The sequence below is a fragment of the Pseudochaenichthys georgianus genome, chromosome 5 (genome assembly GCF_902827115.2).
Source record: "Pseudochaenichthys georgianus chromosome 5, fPseGeo1.2, whole genome shotgun sequence".
NCBI classification, from domain to species: Eukaryota; Metazoa; Chordata; class Actinopteri; order Perciformes; family Channichthyidae; genus Pseudochaenichthys; species Pseudochaenichthys georgianus.
The window spans coordinates 22504735-22527151 of NC_047507.1; the positions used below are offsets into that span (position 1 = coordinate 22504735).

The following is a 22417-nucleotide window of genomic DNA, read 5'->3' on the forward strand; positions in this document are numbered from 1 at the left end:
GAAGGGATTATTTATGTTTTGGTGAAAAGGCTGCTGGAAGTAGATGAATAAAAAAGCTTCAGGATTAGGATACAACAACTGCCAATTTCCTTGCACTCAACCTGAGAAGCTGTAAAACAAGATGAAAACAAGGATAGGAATAGCCTAGTAAACACATCTGCACTGCTATACAGATATCTCATTATCATCACATTACGGCTGCGGTAAACTTACGGTAATATCTTTAAATGACATTAGGAGGCAGATGAGAGTTAAATAGGTGTAGGCAGAGAGGGGGGGGGGGGGGTACTCACTTAGTTTCTATGAGGATGTCTGCATTAGCTGGATCCAGTACCGCGTTACAGATGAGCTCCTGGGTCACAGGAATGGACTTATTCATCGACACACACAAGTCTGAGAGGTAATCCAGGAACCTGGACACAAACACAAGAAAAGCTAAATGTAATTACCCACAATGCTTTTAAAAGGAAATCAACCCAAAATCAAATCAAGTCACGGAGATATTTAAAAGCATTCAGTAATTTCTTTGCAGAGTGAAAAAGGAACACATTTACCATGGCAAACAGGTTTATTGTGTCCTCTTCAAAACACAATTAAAGGATCATTTAGGTGCACATCTTAAAGTTGTATGTTACATTTAATTGTCTTTAGTTGTCAGTTGCTGGCTGTGGAAGTTCTTGTGTACCCTCTGCTTGTACACTGAACAAAAATATAAATGCAACACTTTTGTTTTTGCTCCCATTTTTCATGAGATGAACTCAAAGATATAAAACATTTTCTATATACACAAAATAACCATTTCTCTCAAATATTGTTCACAAATCTGAAAAAATCTGTGATAGTGAGCACTTCTCCTTTGCCGAGATAATCCATCCCACCTCACAGGTGTGGCATATCAAGATGCTGATTAGACAGCATGATTATTGCACAGGTGTGCCTCACGGCCCGTCCACACAGCGGCGTGCGTTGACGCTTCCCCATTCACTTTGAATGGGGTGACGTCACTTTTAGCCGAAATGCATCGTGGGAAGCGACGTGGAGCGTAGCTGGCGTGGCTCGCTGCAAAAGTTGAGCAATGTTCAACAGCCAATCGAATCATATGCCAGTACAAGCTCTAGCCAATCAAACCGCTGCTTGTGTGTCAGGGGCGGGAGATTCATGTGATTGGTTGTTGGTCGAGTTTCAGACACGCCCACCGGCAAGCGTCAGCGCACGCCGCTGTGTGGACGGGCCGTTAGGCTGGCCTCAATAAAAGGCCACTCTGAAACGTGCACTTTTGCTTTATTGGGGGGGGTCTGGGGGGGTCCGAAAACCAGTCGGTATCTGGTGTGAGGTGTAGGGTTAGGGTTCAGATTTGTGAACAATATTTGAGAGAAATGGTTAGTTTGTGTATATAGAAAATGTTTTAGATCTTTGAGTTCATCTCATGAAAAATGGGAGCAAAAACAAAAGTGTTGCGTTTATATTTTTGTTCAGTGTATGTATTGGTGAATATTTTGTGCATACATGTGTAGAACTAAATGCAGTTTTGATCAGAGTATAATAAGATGACTATAAGCACATTATCTTGCGAATAATGGTATTGTTTATTGTGGCTTCATACCTATATCAGCATGTGAATGTTGTACAACAGCACACAAACCTGGGCTCACGGTTCTTGCGGACCAGACTAACAAACGTGTCGATCTCTGCAGCAGTGATGTGTTTCTCCAGCAGCTTGCGGTTGTTATGGAGCAGAGCTGTGATTGTGTCCTCAGCCAGAACATCATAGCCAATCTGTTTCTGCATGAAGCGAAACTGCTTGGCGATATACTCCTGCGAGACAGACAGAAAAACAGTCTGAGCATGCACAAACTGAAACAAGACGGCAGACACTGTGGAAAATGTCATTATTTACCAAGCCACTATATCTTTATCTCTTTACATTCTCCAGGGGGACTATAACCTTGTTACGTCTTTATCCATCACTTATATTGACTGAGGCAATGTTGACCCTTGTTCATCTGTATGCAGTAAAACAAGAGCATGTTTAGAAAGACAGACGGCTTCCTTAATAAAGCTAATTAAATGACGCCTGTAATCATTACATTATAACGTGTTTAAGAGGAATCGATTTCTCATGGGAAATGGCAATGTTGCTTTTCACATCAACACACAGTTGTCAAAGGACAAGCTCATACCACTAATAATAATAATAATAATAATTCCTTACATTTATTATAGCGCTTTTTCAATGACTCAAAGCGCTTTTACATATACAACATTACACATATATCATACATGCAATGGTCAGATACTGTGGACAACACCCACAGGAGCAGGTTCACCACTGTGTGACTCAGTCTATTTGTATTAGCAGAACATTTAAAGGTCTCCTATTGTACTGTTTCATCAATATATTAGAGTTCTCAGTTATATACAAAACATGTCTCTGAAGTGTTTGGCCCCAAATACCAAACAGATCATGATCCGATGAGGTCCTATTTGCTGCAATGCATTGTAGCATCCCATAATCCTCTCTGTTTCAGCCCTGTTTCAAAAGTGCTGATTCTCTGTCTGTTACTTCAGATGAAAATAAGGAGCCCCTCCCCATGCCCCTCTGAGAGATATTTGGTTAAGAAGAACACAATGGTGCTCTAGGAGGAGATTCAGGTGATCAGGTGGGGGGGGCGGGGGGTTACCTTGGTTGGTGATTGGCTAATGGTCACACAAGCCAAAACACGTTATGACATCATAAAGTGGCCAAAATCTGATCAGCTCATTTTCAGACAGGATTGTATATAAATGGATCAGGACAAAAAGAGAGGGGGTCTTTGTTCCTGACACTTTCACAGAGGGGACACATATGTATGTATAAAATACATGAAAAAGTGGATTTTGCACAATAGGTCACGTTTAATAAAGTTGCTAAGTCGGTGAGCCTTGCGAAATACATATGAGATCCAGTTACACGTCATCATATAACAGCTGCTACAAAGCAAAGGCCCTCTTCACTTGCTATCATCAAGGTAGTTTGCAATGTACCTTTACACAAACTATGGCTGCTCATAAAAACATGTTATTTAGTTCCGCTGCCCATAAAGCAGGATCTGAGGTCGGACAAACTTCACCTGGTTCTTGCGATAGTCCTGCTGAGAATGACGCAAAACTCGATAACACAGGCGGCAGATGTGTCTGAAGGGAGCGTGGCGCTGGTCCGCCAGCTCCTCCAGGCGCAGCATGGGCCCGTCTCCACTGTCTGTGAATGGAGCCTGCAGCAGCTTGAAGATCTGAATACAGGGATAAGGTTGTGACACATGTAATCACACTGGAGAACATGCTGATACAGATTAAAATGTCCTTAATCTTTAAAGAGTTTCAAATATTACATTAACCATACTACTGCATAACCTGTTTGAGAATATTCTGTTCCCTCATGAGTTTCTGTCGTTCCCTGTTGGGTTTGTTGACCATTATCTCGAGAACATCCTGTCCGCTGTTGGGAATATCGACAACAAAGAACACCAGATCCTCCAGGAGCTTGGTAACCGCTCTGAATAATCATAGAAAAGAGGGGAACAAGGTGAAAACACACACTTCCCTTTTCAGTTTTCTGTTAGAAATTGACGCTGTGACACCACTTTGCTTTTTTACCTCCTCTCATTCTGTGTGATGGTTCCCTTCTCCAGCTTCCCTGCGATAGAGGCCAGCACTTTACTGGCATCGTTGGCAAAGTCAAGATCTCTCACTTCAGCGGGGGAGACGGGCACGATGGCAAAAGCCTCTTTGTCCTCTTTCAGTGAAGAAGTGCCGATCTTCAATAAGAAAAGTAATGCACAATGTTATCTTCAATCAGGGCGATATTCAAAATGTATTTCCCAAATACTGTAGAAACCCATAATTAAAACTGCCATCACAAAAAATGAACTTGTATTAAAAATGGAATTCCAAAACACTCCCATAACTACACAACAGGGAAAGAGCTGACGTGTATTATTGAAGCCCACTTGATGACTTATTACATCTCATTAACCCAGACAGGGTCTCCCCTCAGCACGATACAGAGTCAGGCTGCCTGCAGTTCATTAGAGATATACTGTTGCATATTAGTGCCAATGAGCTGTCACTCACACGCAGCATGACAGGCTTTTCCTCCTCCTTGTCAATTGGTTGGTTGGTGCTGTGAACCCATGTGTTTGTGCAAAGGTGCCTGAGGCGCACGTAGGAGTTCCTGAAAACACATTTCTTACAGTATTGATTGATGATTTCCAATTGTTTTGTAGCACACATCCTAGACAGTACATACTGACCCTTGATAAAGTAGTGTTCAAATAAGTAACACACAAGGAACACATAGCAGTATTGTCAATGAGGTGTCTAGGTCTTTGGAGAAGACACATACAGATCTAATAAAGAGCAACACATGGTAAGGTCTCATGGGCACCTTGTTAAAAGATATATGAATAAATAGTGTCTTCGACAATGGTCAAATGTGCATGAAAACTTGATAAAGTACTCTCTCACTATTGATAGGCTCTTCAATTTCTCAGGTTTATCTTTCATTTTAAAGACCAATGTATGGCTTTCATTTATTAGAAGAGAGACTACGATAGGTTACAATACTATCTGTGAGAGCAATACATAGTAATTGAATATAGCTGTAGTGCATTCCTAAAGGCAGAGTAGAGCTAGATCAGTCTATCAGGGAGTGCACATGTGAAGCCTAATTCAACCCAACTTAAGAGGATAATCACCGGCCTTACAACTACTCTAGTGAAATTCAAAGTCAATTATTTCCAGTAATATGTCAAAGAAACACATTGTTGAACATAATTTGTCACTGATGCGAAATACATTTATCTTCCCCACAAACACATCTACTCAAGCACAAGCCAAGATCCTGCCACCAATCCACACACACACACACACACACACACACACACACACACACACACACACACACACACACACACACACACACACACACACACACACACACACACACACACACACACACACACACACACACACACACACACACACACACACACACACACACACACACACACACACACACACACACACACACACACACACACACACACACACACACACTGTAGTTTTCGTATTACTACCCCAAGCTTCCATAAGTGGGTCAAAAATGACCCGCATGCATTTTCTATGGAATTTCGTTTTTTTTCAAAATGTAAAAAAATGTCTAAAATTATAAATAGTGAAAAATGAAATGTAAAATATTTCTAGTGTGAACCAAAATATAATACTAAATATTATACAAGTGATTTTACTTAACCAAAATGACAAAAATGGCATAAAAAAAACCACATTATTCTAATACGGGTCCTTTTAGACCCACTTCTGGAAGAGTGTAGGGTCCAGTCACTCGTGCATCTAAGGGTTAATCTGACTAACTGTACAATGGAAGTCTCTAATGTAGCTGCCGTTTGGGTTTCAGTGACACACCAGGGATGGACCGTGCTCTTCTCTGTAACAAAGGTCTGAGCAGGTAAAAAAACACTTCTTTACTGTTCCGGCCTTCCTACCTTGGTACCAGTGAGTCCCCACCTCTCAGGGTGGTAGGGTCGAGCTCAAATATGGAGGAGATGTCATTTCCATCGGGCACAGACACCAGGGTGTACATGACTTTGTCCTGGATATTTCTCAATCGAGCCCGTAACGCTTCCTGCTCCAAGTCCAACTGGAGGGAAGATCAAAAACAGAGCATAATTAGAAATAGCTGGTATAACAAAGAATAGTTTTAAAACGACAGAGATTTTCATTTTCAACAACTGATATCATCTGGCACACTTGTATCATGATTTTTAAGAGTTATTAATCAGTGACAGCGTTAAACCTTAAAAAGATTTGAAGGATTTCCAACGAACCCGTTTCTCAAAAGAACACATGACATTTCTATTTGAAGTAAGTTTTTCCTAGATAAAAATCATTCTCCAAGTCAAAAATGGTTGACGCCTTTAATTCTAAACGCCTTTAATTCATTTCCAGATTCCAGAATTCAATATTTGAACACTGCAAAATATTTGTTGTGGCTTGTAGATATATGAGAGTGAGGCTGGCTAGTCTGGTTTACTTAGTTGAGTCCTGTTTTAGGCTCAGCTCAAATACAAATAGTATCCTTTGGGAGCTATTTGCTTTTGAAAGGGACCTAACCCGTACTCAAAGTTAAGTTTTAATGTTTTTGTTTTTAAATGTTATAATGAGGGAATAACCTCAGGAGCAGAGCAACTTTGAGCAGATGTGAGCAGATGTGAACAGCTGTGGCAAAGGACTGAAGCACCAAGCAGAAGCAAGCAGTCATGGTGAAAGGCTGCCATCTGCCGGTGACTGAGGTATAATCCAACCACAGGCTGCAAAAAGACGTGCAGTAGTCTCCAGCAGGAAATGTATTCTACTAAAGTAACTTTACAATATTCATATTTTCCACTTACTGAGGAGCGGGACTCCAGGCACTCCTCTTCATAATCTGGATTCACCTGCAAAAACACAGAGCAGTTCACAACCTAGAATACTTCCTTATTTTAGTGTCAATACATTCAAAATGTAACTTTAATGTATGTTTCCCTGGTCTTACAGGCCCTTTACAGTCAAGTTACAATATCATCTGAGCAATGTTAATGCCTTCGAACAGCGCAAAAAAAAAATGCATAAAATATATTGACAGTGTTTGATGTTGGCTTGTTGTAATGAGTTAAAAAGTGTCTGTGCTTCTCTGACCTCTGCAGCCAGGTAGTGTCCGGTGGCCAGGTGTTTGAACCTGAACAGGCTGTTCCAGTAGCCGGCCCCCCCTCTGCAGGGATCATGCTGCACAACCTGACACCGAAGCACAGAAGCAGTCCAATATTAAACCAATGCATGCAATTTATATAAAAGATGTGGTGGACAGATGCTTATTTTATGTTAGCCCCTGGCATACAAAGCATTTTGAATTTCCTCAGCACACAGTACAATACATAGCACCATTGGCAAAATCAACTTAAAAATTCTTCCTCACCTCTATCTCCCATAGGGCTTTACTGCTTGTTGCTGAGGTAGCTGACTGTCGCCCAGTAGTGCGGAGAAAAACATATTGTTTTTTTCTGTGATCATCACAGGTGAGGAATTTCTCCTGCTCGGCATGAAATAACCGTACCACATCACCCTGGGGAGGGGGAGAACATGTGTTACTGTCATATTTATTCCTAACTTTAAAACCAAATCATTACAGAAACAAAAAAAAGATTTAATGTTGTGTTACTGTTTCCATATAAGATACATTCTTTGTAAGAACAATGCACCAATCCATCTTCATTTAAATCTCAACCCTTCAGAATATCTTTAAACGTGTTAATAACCTTGTGTGTTTTATATGTTAGGTGCATTGTTTCTAAAAAACATTTTAATTGTAATATATATCTGTAAAGTGTATTTGAGTACCTCTCAGCACAAATAACATGTGTTATTATTATATTCGAGAAGTTTCCTAAAATAATTACATTAGATCACTCATATTTTGGAGAGGCCATTTGGTTAGACCAGGGGTCTGCAACCCGCGGCTCCTTAAGCCCTCTGCTCTGGCTCCCTTGAGCTTAGACAAAAATAAGAATGAAATAAAATGAAAATATTTGTAGGACTATCTATATTTTGTTGCAGGGTTGAAAATGTTTCGTATCTTGTATTTTGATGCGTCATATCCTGCTACGGTCCCGCGCCAGCGCCTTTTCTTGCAGGTGAATAACCTGACCCCCGGCTCGATGAGCGAACTATGGATACATCAAAGAAAAGAAAAAGTATCGGAGGAACACAGAGGGTTTAATTCGGCGTGGTTAGAGTTATCTGCTTTCACAGCAAACGATGCTGGCTTACCGGTATGTTTGATATGTGCAGAGAAGTTGTCAAAGGCGCTGCAGCCTTTACGTATTGGAGGAAAACCACGGAAGAGGAAGACAGCTGACGATCTTCAGTCATAATTCAATCAGTTAACTCTTTCTAGGGTGCAGCTATATGTTTTATTTATTTCAAAGTTGGCCCATTTGAATTTTATTTATTTTCTTCAAATGTGCAGAGGACTACCCAAGTGCTGCGTTTAATTTATTTTAAAGTAGGCCTATGTCATTTTTTTTAAATTCTCCTTATAAGAGTTATTTGTTTATTATTAGACTGGTAAACAGTTTTCTATAATGTTTTTGTCTATGATATAACAATATATACAACTTTATAAGCCATCAAGCTATCAAATATGTTTTGCGGCTCCAGACAAAAAAATGTGTGGAAAAGGGGACAAAATGGCTCTTTTGGTCAAAAAGGTTGCAGACCCCTGACCTACTGTAGTCGGCTATTTTTGGCGTTAAAGCCGTTAATGGAAAGCTGTTGAATAAGTAATACAACATAATCTCATGTATAAGCACACACACTGATAATACTGAACTGAAAACAAAGCAGGCCACGGCCCACTCAGCTCTGATGGGGGACATTACACAACACCCCTTGTAAGAAAATGGCAGAATGTAGGCGAGTTTCATACATGTTTGGAAGAAACTCGCAGTTTGTAAAAACATATGAGATCAGTATTTCTGGCAGCTACTGTCAAACAAACCCCTTTTAGGATGACTTCCTGATTGTCGCCCCATTTCATAAACAAGACGATCTTCCAGCTGGTGTTACAGTTGACAGAGTTCACCTGCAAAAAAACAATCAGAGTTTGAATGAATGAAGGTGTGATCTTGTGGCAGATGTCCTGAACAGCAGGAGCAGTGCTAAAACACTGTCAAGGAGAAAACCTTCAACTTTCTCTTCAAATGCATAACTTTCCTAAATAAATAAAATTAAATATATTCCACATCAAGCAACAGCCAAGGCAGCATACACAGTCATTTATAACTTCAAGGCTCGTCTATTGCATGTACTTCTAAAGAATGAGAGTCAAATCCGACCTTGAAAAAAGTTGAACTTCCTTTCTTTGTTAAGAGTAACCACTTGATATCATAAACATTAATGATTTGTGATTACATTACTCCCATTTCACATCTACTTAAACTGCTTGCGGAGTCTTGAATAAGGAATAAATAAGTCGGTATCAATCATGGTTATGAGCAAAAAATGCACAACTGCCCCAAACCGAATTCGCTTTCTCTGTGTTTCTAAAAAGGAACTTTGATATTATGTATTTTAAAGTAGCTCAGAGCAGTCTACAGTTATGAGAGAGAAACAGGACAGCTCTCAAGATGCAGAGTTAGCTGTAGCCCAGTTCGTAACTGTGCTAAATGTGAAGGGCAGGGAAACAGTGCCTTAGTATTTCACATCAAACAGCTAATAACCAAGCAGCGGTTATGAGAAAAAAAGCTATAATTAGATCGCGGCGCTCCCACATGAAAGCATTTGAGGAGTGTAGATGAGTTGCAGCATCTCAGAACAAACCTCATTGCATCCCGGATTATCCACGAGCTGGTGTGTGCTGGCATGGAGAGGCTGACCTGCGTTCACTGGGTTCAGGACCACTTTGTCCCCGATCACCACCTGCAAACACACACAAATGTTTTGGGAAGATATCTTGATGCTGGACGAAAACACCATGCAATAATGTACATACTCAACTCATCGGGCCTTTGCTCCAAAGGTAACAGGGACTTGCACTGTGTTTTTATTTAATCTCATTCAGTTTTAATTACATTTATTTAACTGCATTTACTGTCTACTCTGAAAGCACAATGAGTAGAAACTCAATTACAGTAATGCAGTCAACCTTGAACCTCTGAAGAGTGAGCGAGCATCAATATCCATTTGCATGTCTCTGTCTTCTGTCTATTGTAAGCAGGTATGGAGTGACTCCAACTTTTGTTTTTGTCCACGTGCTTAGGTCTTGTGCCATACCTAATTTAAGAGGAGTTGAGCAGAGAAGCCCGACCTCTTCCGTGGTTCATTTTGTCCTCTGCCAACAAGGGCTTTGTGATCAGGAAACCCTGATCGGGTGCTGGCAGAGCTCCATGTGATGTCTCACATTGAAGCTTAAGTAAAGAAGACTTAGGATTTTCATGACAGAGAGGTTGCACATATTTAAAAAAAGTACCGAAAATACCTATCAATCTCAGCCATGAATCAGAGTCCTTTGCTTGGCCTGATATAATTGACATTCAAAACAGTTTCTCCACAATGCACCACTCCGATAGCATTTACATGCGATGACTCACACTGTCCCCGATGGAGCGCAGTTTGTAGAAAGGCTGGATGTAGAACCAGGAGCCTTCGTTTCCAGCGGTGTCCAGCATCACTCTCATGGCGTTCTTCTCTAACAGCGCAGGCAGACGCTTGTTCACCGTCAGGTACTTGTTGCTCTTCAGGTGTAGTAGCTGAGCAAATCAAACAAGATAAAGTGTGTGATTAAACAAACAAATGTTCAAATATAAGTTAAGAAGTAAGTGATTCTGATGGTGAGATCATGAGCTTGTAGGGGTGTCAAACTCAATTTCATCAAGGGCCACATCAGCGTCATGGTTTCACTCAAAGGGCCGGTTGTAACTTTAAGACAATATAAAATACATATATAAATATTTAATATATATAACATAATTTATTATATTACATGATTGCCTCTGCATTGGATTATTTTCAGATACGTCTGAAAGCAGAAGTCTTGGGCAAATAATTGCAAGTCTCTTCAGTGTGCATGTCACAAAATTATTTAAAAAGAAAAGCCAAATTCTGGAAAAACAAAAAAAAAGAAGTGACAGAATGTAACATTTTGAGAAAAAGGCCAATTCTAAGAAAAAAAAAGCATATTTTGAAGAAAAAAAGGCCAATTGACAAAAAAGGCAAATTTGAGATGCATTGTGGGACATGTAGTTTATGGGCAACGTGCTTCTGTAAAGTAGCATGTAACCGTATAATAAACATATTATATTCTTTGCAAGCTCTTGTGGGGCCACATAAAATGAAGTCGCGGGCCGGATTTGGCCCCCGGGCCTTGAGTTTGACACCCCTGATTTAAAGGCACTCTTAGAAATGGACTGACATTGTTTGTTTTCATTAACTAATGTCAAACAACATGTAAGAAATAACACCGACTTCCTGCAGAACTACACTGAAAGCCATTACTTAATAAACTATGAATGTCATCTATATTACATTACATTATATGTCACACAAGCGACTTTCATACATTCAATACTGTGGGCAGGACACTTCACCCCAAACGAGCAATTTGAGGTGAAGTGTCCTGCCCAGAGACACAGTGACATGCTGACTGCAGATCAACGCACAAGCCCACTGAGCCACAGCCTCCCTACATACTGTATGGTATGTTGTGGTTGGGTGTATCAAATTAATCTGTGGTTTGACTGTGATTCCAGGAGGTTTGGGCCTTGTTTATTTTGCTTTGGGAGTATGCCAACATTCCCAAAATAATAATACTAGAATATGTGTTTAAATGGTTTTCCTTTTTTTATTTTCAAGTTAACATTTGTGACCATGCTTAACATGTTGAGGCATATCTCAAATTCAAGATAAGAGCTATGATAAAAATCACCTCAAATGATGGCCTGTCCGACCCACCTCAAACTGTGTGGAAGTCTAAACAAAGTGTATCTGACTAAATGCCAACAACATGAGGACTGTTCCAGTGAAACCAACCTGAATGACATTCCCGTACTGAATTACTGTTCCAAGCAGCTTTTTGTTTTCAGAATCATTTTGCTTTTTCTCCAGGTCAGCTGCATGCTGGAAGGAAAGAATGGGATAAAAAGAGGAGAATCAAATCAAGACCAGCACCATTGTTCACATAAACCAGTTTCACTGTAATGTAGTAGCAAGTAATCTGATCTGTGGGCTGTTAAACAAAGCAGAAGTAATAAGGTTCTTAGACAAAAACGTATGCTTCAACGGACGGCTTCAACAGAAAGTTCTGGCTCGATGGAAACACGGGAGGGATTGCAATCCTCCATTTTATGACTGCTTGGTTCGATAACAGATTGCTTTAAATGGTATTGAAATGCAACAGAAAGAGAACAGAGAGTGTGTAGGGCAGAAGGAGTGAAATGCTTCATAGATATCTATAAAAGGACTCTAATAGCAGGTTACGAAGTTATCATGTTTATTAACTGAGGTACAAATGTAAACTATATTGCAGAGTAAACATTTGTGCAGATCATTTAGTTTCAACCTAACGTACTCTACTTCTTCCTATGGGTGTGGTCTCTTGACCCCGTTAGCCCGAGGACAGGTCTTTGTGGCTTACTGTCTGCAGAGAGGGGGACATGTCGTCACTTCACTTACATGGAGCTTGTTGAGGAGCACCGTGTCCGTGTTTCCTCCAGGCTTCGCCGCTTTCCAGAACTGCTTCTGCGCCGAGTAGCGGTTCATGGGACACAGTCTGAACAGACAGTCTGGAGACAGAGACAAAATAAATACAGACATGAAGCTGCATGGATAGAGATGGAGATCACTGCATAGAGTACAAAAGTGGTGCATACACGAAGAAGAACCAAGATTCAAGACAAATAAATAGATAGACAGAAACCTTGACAATATCTTAGGGAAGATGTTTATAGTTGAGATGGGGTGTGTTTAAATCAAAAGAAGAGAAAAACAGAAATAAGAATAGTGTATGTTGTTGCACGGTGAATGAGTGCCACAGCGTGGGATCACAACAACAGCTTCGTTGCTATAACAAGATGATACAAGATTTGTAGAATAAACAGAGAATCTACAAAAAAGAAAGAACAGGCTTGAGTTTATAAAAGGACCCCTCTCTGACATGTCAAGTGATGTATTCAAAGATCTAATAACGAAACAATATAAACACACATTATTTCTACACGCTGCTCACTAACACATCCATGCATGGTTTGTGCGTGCGTGCACTTTTATCAAATATTAATTTCTCTTAAGGAATGTTCTTAATCGGGGAGGAATGAGTAACACAAGCATGTGTTTGTGTGTTTGTATGTACATTATTGTATTTGTGTGCTCATGATATACATGCACAGTATTATGTGGTTTAACTGTTTTAAATGAGGCAACACAGTTACCGGAGAGTGTGTGTGTGTGTATTTTTTATTTGTGTTCAGTCCATGTTTGTGACCACAGGGACCGTGAGATGTTGCCGTCATCAGCAGGACTCTGATTGTGCTGCTTATTTTCATACATGTAGATCCCACAGAACAAGCCTGGAGGGATAACGGCCTACTATTTGCATGTGAACACAGTTTTAGCACAACAGAGTTCCTCTTCTGAAAATAGTTCCTCTTCTCCATTACCCACTGCAGCTGAAGCACACAGACTAAACAGGCAGAGTTTAGTTTAGCTTTCGGTTCACTACAGTGACATTTTGCCTGCAGAGTTAAACCTTTGCCCATCAGCGACTCCTCCCTCTGAGTCCTGGCTTTCCTCTGACTCCACCACTCATCAGACCAAAGCTCTTTATTGTGAGAGGTTAAAAAAAAGCAGAAAAAAGAACAATCTGTCCATCCTTCCCCCTTTCTCTCTCTCTCTTTCTCCTCCCGCTGTAGCCGCAGTAACATGACCAAATAAGGCCAGCCCAGAGAAGGGGAGTGGGATGACCGAGGCCGAGAGAAGAGGGTGGGGACTCCCTATCTTCCACACTCGATATTTAGTCATCCCTCCTTCTCCTTTTTGAATTCCTCTATCCATTTCACAAGCCACTCTCCTGCTCCCACTTAATGGTCTCTACCTTGCAAATCTTCATCTCACCCCCTTACAGCCCCCTCATAAGACGAGGTTTACTTTAGTGTGACATAAAATAGGGCTAGGACAACAAGGAAAAGGAAGTGAAACAGAAATGATGAAGACAGGAAGAGAGTGAAAGAATGTGAAACGGAGAGAGGGCTCAAGGGAAGAAGGAACTGACAGAATATATTTGTGTTCATGTGCATCCCACATACAGTATGTTCACACAAATACATGAAACTCCAGTAAATTATCACCAGAACTGTATTAAACTAAGTGAAACAGCAAATACAAATCAACACACACTGGAAAGTTCTGTCTTTCGAGTGAGACTCCCTGTAATTTGACAGAGATGTTTTCATCATACTCTAAACACACAATCACAGCTGCCATATGAGTGCAGCGGGTGACAGAGAGTTTGCCTTTAATCACAGTCAGCTGCGAGAAAAACATGTCCGTTCCGTAAAACTGAAATTTGGGTTAAGAATTCCTTCTGGGGTCACTGGACAGGAGCAGTGGGGGGGCTAGTCCACAGGGCAGACAACTCAAATGATTCATTCGCATTCCTCCAACTTAAGACACTCATTTACGACTCAAACCTCCAGCCCATAACCACCATGTTATTTGTCACTCAAATATCTATTTTAGTTCATAAACAAAGCTTTCTTTGATACCAGCTGCCCGCATGCTCTGACAAAGGCTAACCTAAGTTAATGTAGCCTTGTTTTTGACTGTTTTGAAGCCAAACCAAGTCATACATTCTGTAGGGTAAACAGAAAGCATGGTATATTGTGATATAAATCATTATGGAGATAAAAGGATAGGTGGATATTTGCCATATTGCCTAGGCCTGCAGTACTTGAGTCAAAGTCTGCAAATACAGCTCCGAATGTTCCCATATTCAGGACCACGTGCTCGGCTCACATACATGCAGTCAACGTGATGCACAACCAAGCATTTGCATGACTTGGTAGGACTTTGATCCATTACTGGTCAGTATGTGAAATGAATGATGATAGCAGGATGAAGCGTGTTAAAAAGATGTCATGCGTTAATAATAATTACCCTTAATTAAAAAAAACTGTCAACGACACTGCTCCTCCCTCTTTGTTGGCATTATTTAAAGAAAATATAAAACGGATTTATTTCATTTCTGTATTTAATTCTTAGTGTATATATTTTCAGAGCACATTCAGAATGGACTTTCCAGAAGCAAACCGCAGAGATGACAAATATTTGAATATTGGTTTTAACGGAGTAAAAAAACCCTGACATCAATGAAGGAATAACTAAGTTTGTAGATCTGTTCAAGGGATGTCTCTGTGATATCGTGCAACACTGCTTTGAATGTTATTTAACAAGGGCTGCAGATGACCCACAAAGATCCCTTACACATGCTCTGTAGACGTGCTAAGTTCAACAAAAAGCTAATAAAAACTCCTGCGCTCCCTGCCAAACTTCACCAGATTTAAGAGGATCAAGAGGAAGATGCTCGTAGCCGTGGCGACCGTAAAAACTACAGAGAGAAGATGTCAACAGAGATGATTCACCTCTAGAACAGCTAATCAAACATAAGAACTGCCACAATAATGTGATACTGTAAGAAGATTAACACACACAACAGCTTTCAATTGTGTGTGTTAACTGCTACTGTGTCAACACATGGCTGCACAATTCACAACGGTACACAAAATAATAAGGTCATGGTTTCAGATCAAAATGTAATTACATCTACATTGTCTGGCACCCTCATACTGCAGGATGTATGCTCTGATGGTGAACGGTTGACAATAAAGCAAACAAAGCATGGTGCAGATGTGTCTTTTATCAGTTCTGTCATAAAAGCATATATTGCACATCCTCTCAGACAGAAATCCCAACATGTCCACAATAAGAGAGAAGCAGGGAGGCCTTCGTGAACCTCTATGATATCTGAGCTAATCTGCAGTTGTCGACCAACACAACTGGACAGAGACCTAGACAAACCCATTGCATAATACTACTTCTAAACAGTGTTAAATCAACAATATCCTCAATGATCTGGCTTTTGTAAACTGTTATTTGCAACAAAAGTTCTTATCCTGTTGGAGATATTATGGAGGAAGCAACTAATCACTTGTAGTGCATCTAAGACAATACATTGGTCCACCGACTACAGCTTCCCTGTATCATGCAAGACTTATCTGCTCTCAGGAAAGCGATATATGTGGTTATTAGCAGAGGACGGGACTAGAGACAGAGCTGTTGCTGGTGTTTGTCTCAAATGAACCTGCAGTGTGGCTCTGACAGCAACAGTGGTTTGGGCTGAGAGGTGGGGTCAAGAGGTTAATGCTACAAAGATTGTTGTGGTTTATGAGGCTTGAATGTTTCTGTGTACCTGCAACAGCCATTTGAGTAGAGTAAGGCAGGGGATGAGATATGGAGTGCGTGAACAAAGAAGGAGAAAATAAGCAACACAAGACACATGAAAAGCCAGGACAAAGGAGATGCTGTCCACTAGAATGGTGTTCACATGTTACTTATTCAGCAATGAGTTTCAATTCAAAAACAAATATGTAGAAAAGCAGCTCTTTCTGGATAACAGGATATGTTTTGATGTCCTCTTTTTGATTCGTTTTTTTGATTTATGAGCTTTAATCAACATGTTCGCATTGTCAAATATTTTGTAAATGAATACAACCTCATTGTTTTCCCCCTTGCCTATAAAAGAAATCAGTCAATAAACAACATTATGAATACTACTAGGTTGCATAAACTGATATATGTATTATGGGATTATGTGCTGACTGCTGCTCAGTGTACTCTGCAATCTCAGTGTGTGCAATCTCAGTGTGTAATGGCATTTTAAAAACGGTCTGCTTGAAATACAAAGCAAGGCTCATAATGCCCTGCGTATGCACTCGGACTACAGGAGTGAAAGTGTGATTTTGTGGAGGGTGCTTGTGTTTACATTAGGAGGAAATGTTATGCATACCTCAGCAATGACAGTATAAGGCCCTGCATGTGGACATGGCTAGTCTGGCGTCCACTATACGGTGTAACTGTGGCCCAATTTAGAAGTTCCCAAAGAAGTTTGGAGAGCAAAATACAGATTTGTAAGAACACTTAGCCAGACTGTGTTTGTGGATGTTTAAACAGGAAAACCCCCGTTTCTTGTTTGGGTGTACTAACTGTTCACACTTCTCAAGGGTCATATATGGGAAGTTGAAGTCAGTAAGGCAAATACTTCCTCAAAAGTCACATAAATGAGGTTCTCAAAAAAACACTGCTTTTATGGTTTATTACTAAACCACTTGCAATGTTGTACTACAGCACTGCTGAAAAGTTCCGAAGATAGAATTAAGTACATTTCCTCACACGACCTCACCACATCCCTTTCCTTTATTGTAAAACTACATTGCATATAAAGTATGTAAACATGAAACACAAAAAAGCCAGCAACTGTACACAAATAAGGTTTGATTTTGCATTGTGCTGTTGAAATTTAAAAAATGTCCGACAAAGCAATCTATAAAGTGAGGCCCTGTTCACAGCTATACTCATACAAAAGATACATTTTGTAGTTTATCTGTGAAGCTTAATTGGCGGCAGGGTTCTGAAGTCTGAGTCTGATAAGTGTTCAATGGTGAACATATCAGCTGTTTTCAGAGTCCACATTTTGACAGTTCACAGCAGTAAAAACACAGGTTGCTAATGACATTAACGATGGCTCTGTTCTATTCAAGTGCCATAGTAGGCCATGAGAGACAGATGGTGAGTCAGCATGCACTAAACCATGCCCCCTGAAACTGAAGAAGCCTGATCACATTTCAACATAATACATTTGTGAATTTACACCTGGGTTTTACACAAAGGGACATCTCAAAATATCTTCTGTGAAATTAAATCTACTGTATGATGAAATAGTAAAGTATTTTGGTTTGTTAAATAAAAACTGCAACAATATAATATAGAGATTGAAATGTATGAAATTAGTATGGAATCAGAAAATTGGAACTTGTGCCAAAAAGGCAATTATTAAATAAGCATTACCATTTTAAAAGGGGAGCTCTAGCAATTTATTTGGAGCTGCACTTTCATGAAGTTGGGGGACGAAAGGGAGACAGATGGAGGGAAAACAAAAAGAAAACACCGGTGCTCTTAAGATATTTTGACTTTTTGTTACTATAGAACTGTCATTTACTGAAATATGCCGTAATGCAAACAAAACCATATTTTCTTCAATCCTCCCGCCGGCCTGTTGAAGTAGTACTTCCCATGCGGAGTAAACTGAAATGTGTGAATAAAATCAAGGAACTGCCCTTTAATGTTAAGTTATTATTATCTGTCAAAATGAAAATATTTATTACCAAACAAACTGTTTATGGCTTCACTGCAACCACCTCAATGTGTCCATATGCTACTATAGAACGTATCCTCACCTATACTGGTAGACATCCAGAAGCCTCTCACAATGACATGAAGGCTTTTTCTGGTCAACACCAGCTGGCGTGGCCAATTAATTACCAACGCCACTTTAACAGCACTCATAGCTTATGTTCAAGTGTGTTGTCAAGACACAAACAATTAAAAGGCAACTCTCTAATGTACAACTTTAACTACATTTGTTTTGCTGCACAGATATTGAAGAAGTTTAATAAAATAAAAAGGAAGCACAACTTTAAACACATATCTAAAATATCCAGCAATCGTTTTAAATTTGGCAAACATGTTGTGTACTGCAGTTGGTCACATTTAGATTTTCCTTTGGGTGCACTGTGACTTGTGAGGAGCTTTCCTAGTGACTTGAGGGAAACCTAGTGTGGGTGTGAAGAAGATTAAATGAGGCAAAGTGATTACGAAAAGCCTTCCTGTATGTAGCGAGCCAATAGGAAGCTCCCTAGTCCCTATTAACATGTTGTGCTATCACACAAAATAAAATAATCAACTCTAAAGACTAGGATAGTGCATGATTTAAACAGTTATAATGGTGTCCAAGTTAAGGCAAAGAACTAGCGGACCCACGATATTATTACCACACTTAAGTCACTTTAGTATCTTATGCATTCATTTGTATAGTACTGTATCATGTCTGTATCGTCTTTCGTTTCATTTGTATTTTCTTTGGTTTTACACGCTCAAAAAAAATAAAATAAACTAAACTAACTAAATTGCAAATGAAATGTTCTGAGTACTGCAATTTAATACTCAAAACTATTTAAGATATCAAATATTCAGCCTACACTTTTACATTTCTAAACAAGTTCATCTAGATTGTATGGTTTTAGAGCCTTTATAAAGTCTGAGAAACACAATGAACGTTACCTCAAACTGTACATTGTTATGCTTGGATGACTGGGAACATGGTAGAAGAACATCTACAGATATAAGACCAGTGTAGACACTGCTGGCTTGCTTTTCTGACATGTATTCCCATCTTTGTGTCCAGATCTGAAACACAGCGGCATACACAGAGAGTGAAAGACTCGTCCTTCATGTCGCTGCAGGAGGTGGAGGCATCAGTCCGCAGCCTGTGTTTATCGTGTTGACAGTAATTGTCTCTAGGGGGAGATAACCTGTCCCGGGACACCAAAGAGCCACTGAAGAACCGAGCTGAGTGGACACAGCTTGGATCAAAGCTTTCTACTATCTAAATATGGTGCAATCTTCTTTATAGTCTGGAGACAGCAGAAGGCATCCTAAATGCAAAGTGTGTGTGGTATGCTCACTCTCCAACAAGCTTCAAAGTCAAACTGATAAAACACATGGCCTACGGATTTGATGAAAAACTACATTTGGTTTTACATACTTTCTAAACTTATCAGACCTCATTCACCGGCCAACAATCCTCTGATGTTGCTTTTTCTTTTCAATCAAATAGTCATTCAGCAGTGACCAGAAAAAGTTCTGTTTTTGAACCTCTTCGATAAATTAGACTTGCCTTTAATACACTCTTATTCTCTGTATAAAGTCGGGCCAGGCCTCTCCCCAGAGATATAAACCCCCGGCCTGAGAACCGAGGGTCATGAGTTACACTTCCTGTATGGGAGCTAAAAATAGCGGGTTCCCCCATGAAGACATCTTAAGTCTTTTCTTCTTAAAGCAGCCTTTCAAGCATGATGTTTTCCAACAAATGAACATCAGAGCTAATTCTCTTGATCCGCCTCTATACCTCTGCAAGCAATGGATGAAAGCGAACACACAGCTATAAACACATGCATGGATGCTTGTGCACGTGCACATTGAAGTCCAGTGACAGAGATATTGTGGCTGTCACCAAAGAAACACAGCATAACAGATTCAGCAGCGTCTCTCTCACAGAGCCACAGTATAAACAGTCAGCAGTTAGTGTGATGATGTCAGGCCTCAGGCGGAGGAGAGGAGGGGACTGAGTCTCTTACCTCTGAACTTCTTCGGAGGGTTGTTGAGGTCCCCCGCGTCAGGCTGGACGACACAGCGATCATCCACCAAACTAAGGATATAAACACGGGATAACGTTGGTTATCACATGCAGGAAACACAAGCACAGACACACTCACAGAAAATGGTAAACCGCGTTCTGTATTTCTTAACTGTGAATTTTGTTTAGCATATTGAAAATAAAAAGGTACAATATGTTTCTAATGTCTTTGAATGAAACCAATCACTGACGGCCCACTAAGATGCTTCTCATCGTAAAATATGTTTTTTCATTCTTTAAGTAAACACTTGAACTACAACCACTTTTGATAACCTAGAATCCTCTCAAATGTGAATATGCGGTGGTGTTATTAGTTTTCTATAATAGTACATTGAATAGCTATGGATTTTGGACTGAAGAAAAATACATTTAAGGTTTTAATGATTGAAAAAATGATTAAAACTAATTATAGTGATGTATTAAGATTGTGTTTGTTATTTGAAAACAGATCATGAAGGTTTCAATTTAAACTGATTTGGGTGATTGTTAAACATGGGAGTGGCCAATACACAAAAGTTCTCCAAAAAAAGCTTTTGTATACAAAACTCTACTGGTGCTGCTGTTTTCATTGAGAGCTCTAGCTGCAGCATGTTAATACCCTTTGCCTCCAAACAATAATGAAATCATTTGGGATTAGATGACCCTTGGGCAGGCTAGATTTTCTGGAGACAAATTGAACTTTTACTGGCTTAGAATAACACTCGTCTGGACATGGGCCAAATCCCACATCCATTTCAGGCCTTTTCCTGGGGAATGTCTGCAGTTGTCCAAACAGACCTGTCTACTGCTCAAGTCTGTACACCTCAAGGAACAAGGCTGCAGACTTAAATAAAGAGTGAGAAAATATAAGGGCATGTTAAGAAGAAACATACAGCGTGTGCGATCATCCGATGTGTGGATGATGCACATAACTAATCCAGTTAGGAACAAACACTCATTTATACTTAAGACAGGTTCTGTCGAGGGTTCACTGAACAACAGCATATTTAACATTTTGTATTTTTAATTAGCTCTCTTACAGACCCAGTAACCAAATAGGAGCTGGAAATGCTGCTCCGCTAAAGAAGCTGAAATACTCAGAGCTTTCTCTATTTGGTAAATTATTTCCTCCTCTAAGGGCAGAAGATCTGGAGAATGCTGCTGAGTTGGTGGTTGTGCGTGGAATAGATGGCCCCGGGCCAAATCGGTCATGACAGTTTTGTAAATATGTTCGCTGGTACAGTGTGTGTGTGAGAGAGAGTGTGTGTGTACGTGGGAAGAGCTTAAACTCGAGAAAGGCCACAGTTTCTCTAGTGACTCAGTCTTTGCTGTAGGTCATTCAATTGTTCATGAGCAGGGGTGGTCCTGGACGCTTAGCTGATTCCCTGATAGTTTTACAGATGCAGGACACATGAGACGGCACCTACCATTTGAACTCAAGAGTGCTTTTGTTGCATCATTTAATGAAAGAAGAATCGAGATTCTTAATCGATTCACAACCCTCTACAAAATGTCGTTTTGTAAAGGGCTACTGATGGATACCACTGCCCAAGTCGAAGTAGTGTCAAGCACTATCGTTTGATTTGTTGAATAATCACATGAATAACAATCTTTTTTTTTTAATTGGAAAGTTCCTGTCAAATCAAGAGGTAGCTAGTCGAAGCCTTTGAATTGTATTCATGTAGAGTAACAGGCTTTTTGCATAACCTGTAACACTTGAAGTCACTTTAAATGGAGCAATACTAAAAATGTTTTATTAAAAAGTGTTTATTTGTGCAACTTTAGCATGAATAAATGTTAGGTTTTGTCTTGGGTTGGCCTTTGTGTGTTTCGACAGTTGATACATCTTTTTAAATTGTAAAAGCTCCCTGAACAATTACACACTGTAATTCTGCTTTCATGCAACAATTTGCCGCACAGACTTTATAAACGCAAAGCAGACTAAAGTAGATCCTTATTGAGTGGACATTTGATTTTAAATCGGGAATAGAACCATGATCCCAACAATTTAATTGAATAGTGAAATGTGCGTACCCATCCTTACTGCTTTATATTTGATTCCAAATATGAGTTAAAACAAATTCACGAAACCAACAAAACAATGATGCGACTGTGTGGGTAAATGAGACACACACACACACACACACACACACACACACACACACACACACACACACACACACACACACACACACACACACACACACACACACACACACACACACACACACACACACACACACACACACACACACACACACACACACACACACACACACACACACACACACACACACACACACACACACACACACACACACACAC

The 22417-nt window shown here is 40.0% G+C and overlaps 1 protein-coding gene across 8 annotated transcripts in view; it reads right to left on the reverse strand.

The window, feature by feature from the left end:
- LOC117446722 (inositol 1,4,5-trisphosphate-gated calcium channel ITPR1) overlaps positions 1-22417 on the reverse strand; it is a 65554-nt gene that overhangs the window by 41402 nt on the left and 1735 nt on the right. For all 8 annotated transcript variants that reach the window (XM_034083081.2, XM_034083087.2, XM_034083083.2 and 5 more), the window contains exons 3-18: positions 20055-20125; positions 12262-12371; positions 11620-11706; positions 10182-10340; positions 9412-9510; positions 8591-8674; positions 7010-7156; positions 6733-6828; positions 6447-6491; positions 5541-5695; positions 4111-4210; positions 3634-3794; positions 3391-3532; positions 3111-3269; positions 1643-1815; positions 294-413 (exon numbers count right to left, since the gene is read on the reverse strand). In XM_034083081.2, coding sequence (XP_033938972.1) covers positions 294-413; positions 1643-1815; positions 3111-3269; positions 3391-3532; positions 3634-3794; positions 4111-4210; positions 5541-5695; positions 6447-6491; positions 6733-6828; positions 7010-7156; positions 8591-8674; positions 9412-9510; positions 10182-10340; positions 11620-11706; positions 12262-12371; positions 20055-20125 — 1908 coding nt within the window. The remainder of the gene's footprint in view (positions 1-293; positions 414-1642; positions 1816-3110; positions 3270-3390; positions 3533-3633; positions 3795-4110; positions 4211-5540; positions 5696-6446; positions 6492-6732; positions 6829-7009; positions 7157-8590; positions 8675-9411; positions 9511-10181; positions 10341-11619; positions 11707-12261; positions 12372-20054; positions 20126-22417) is intronic.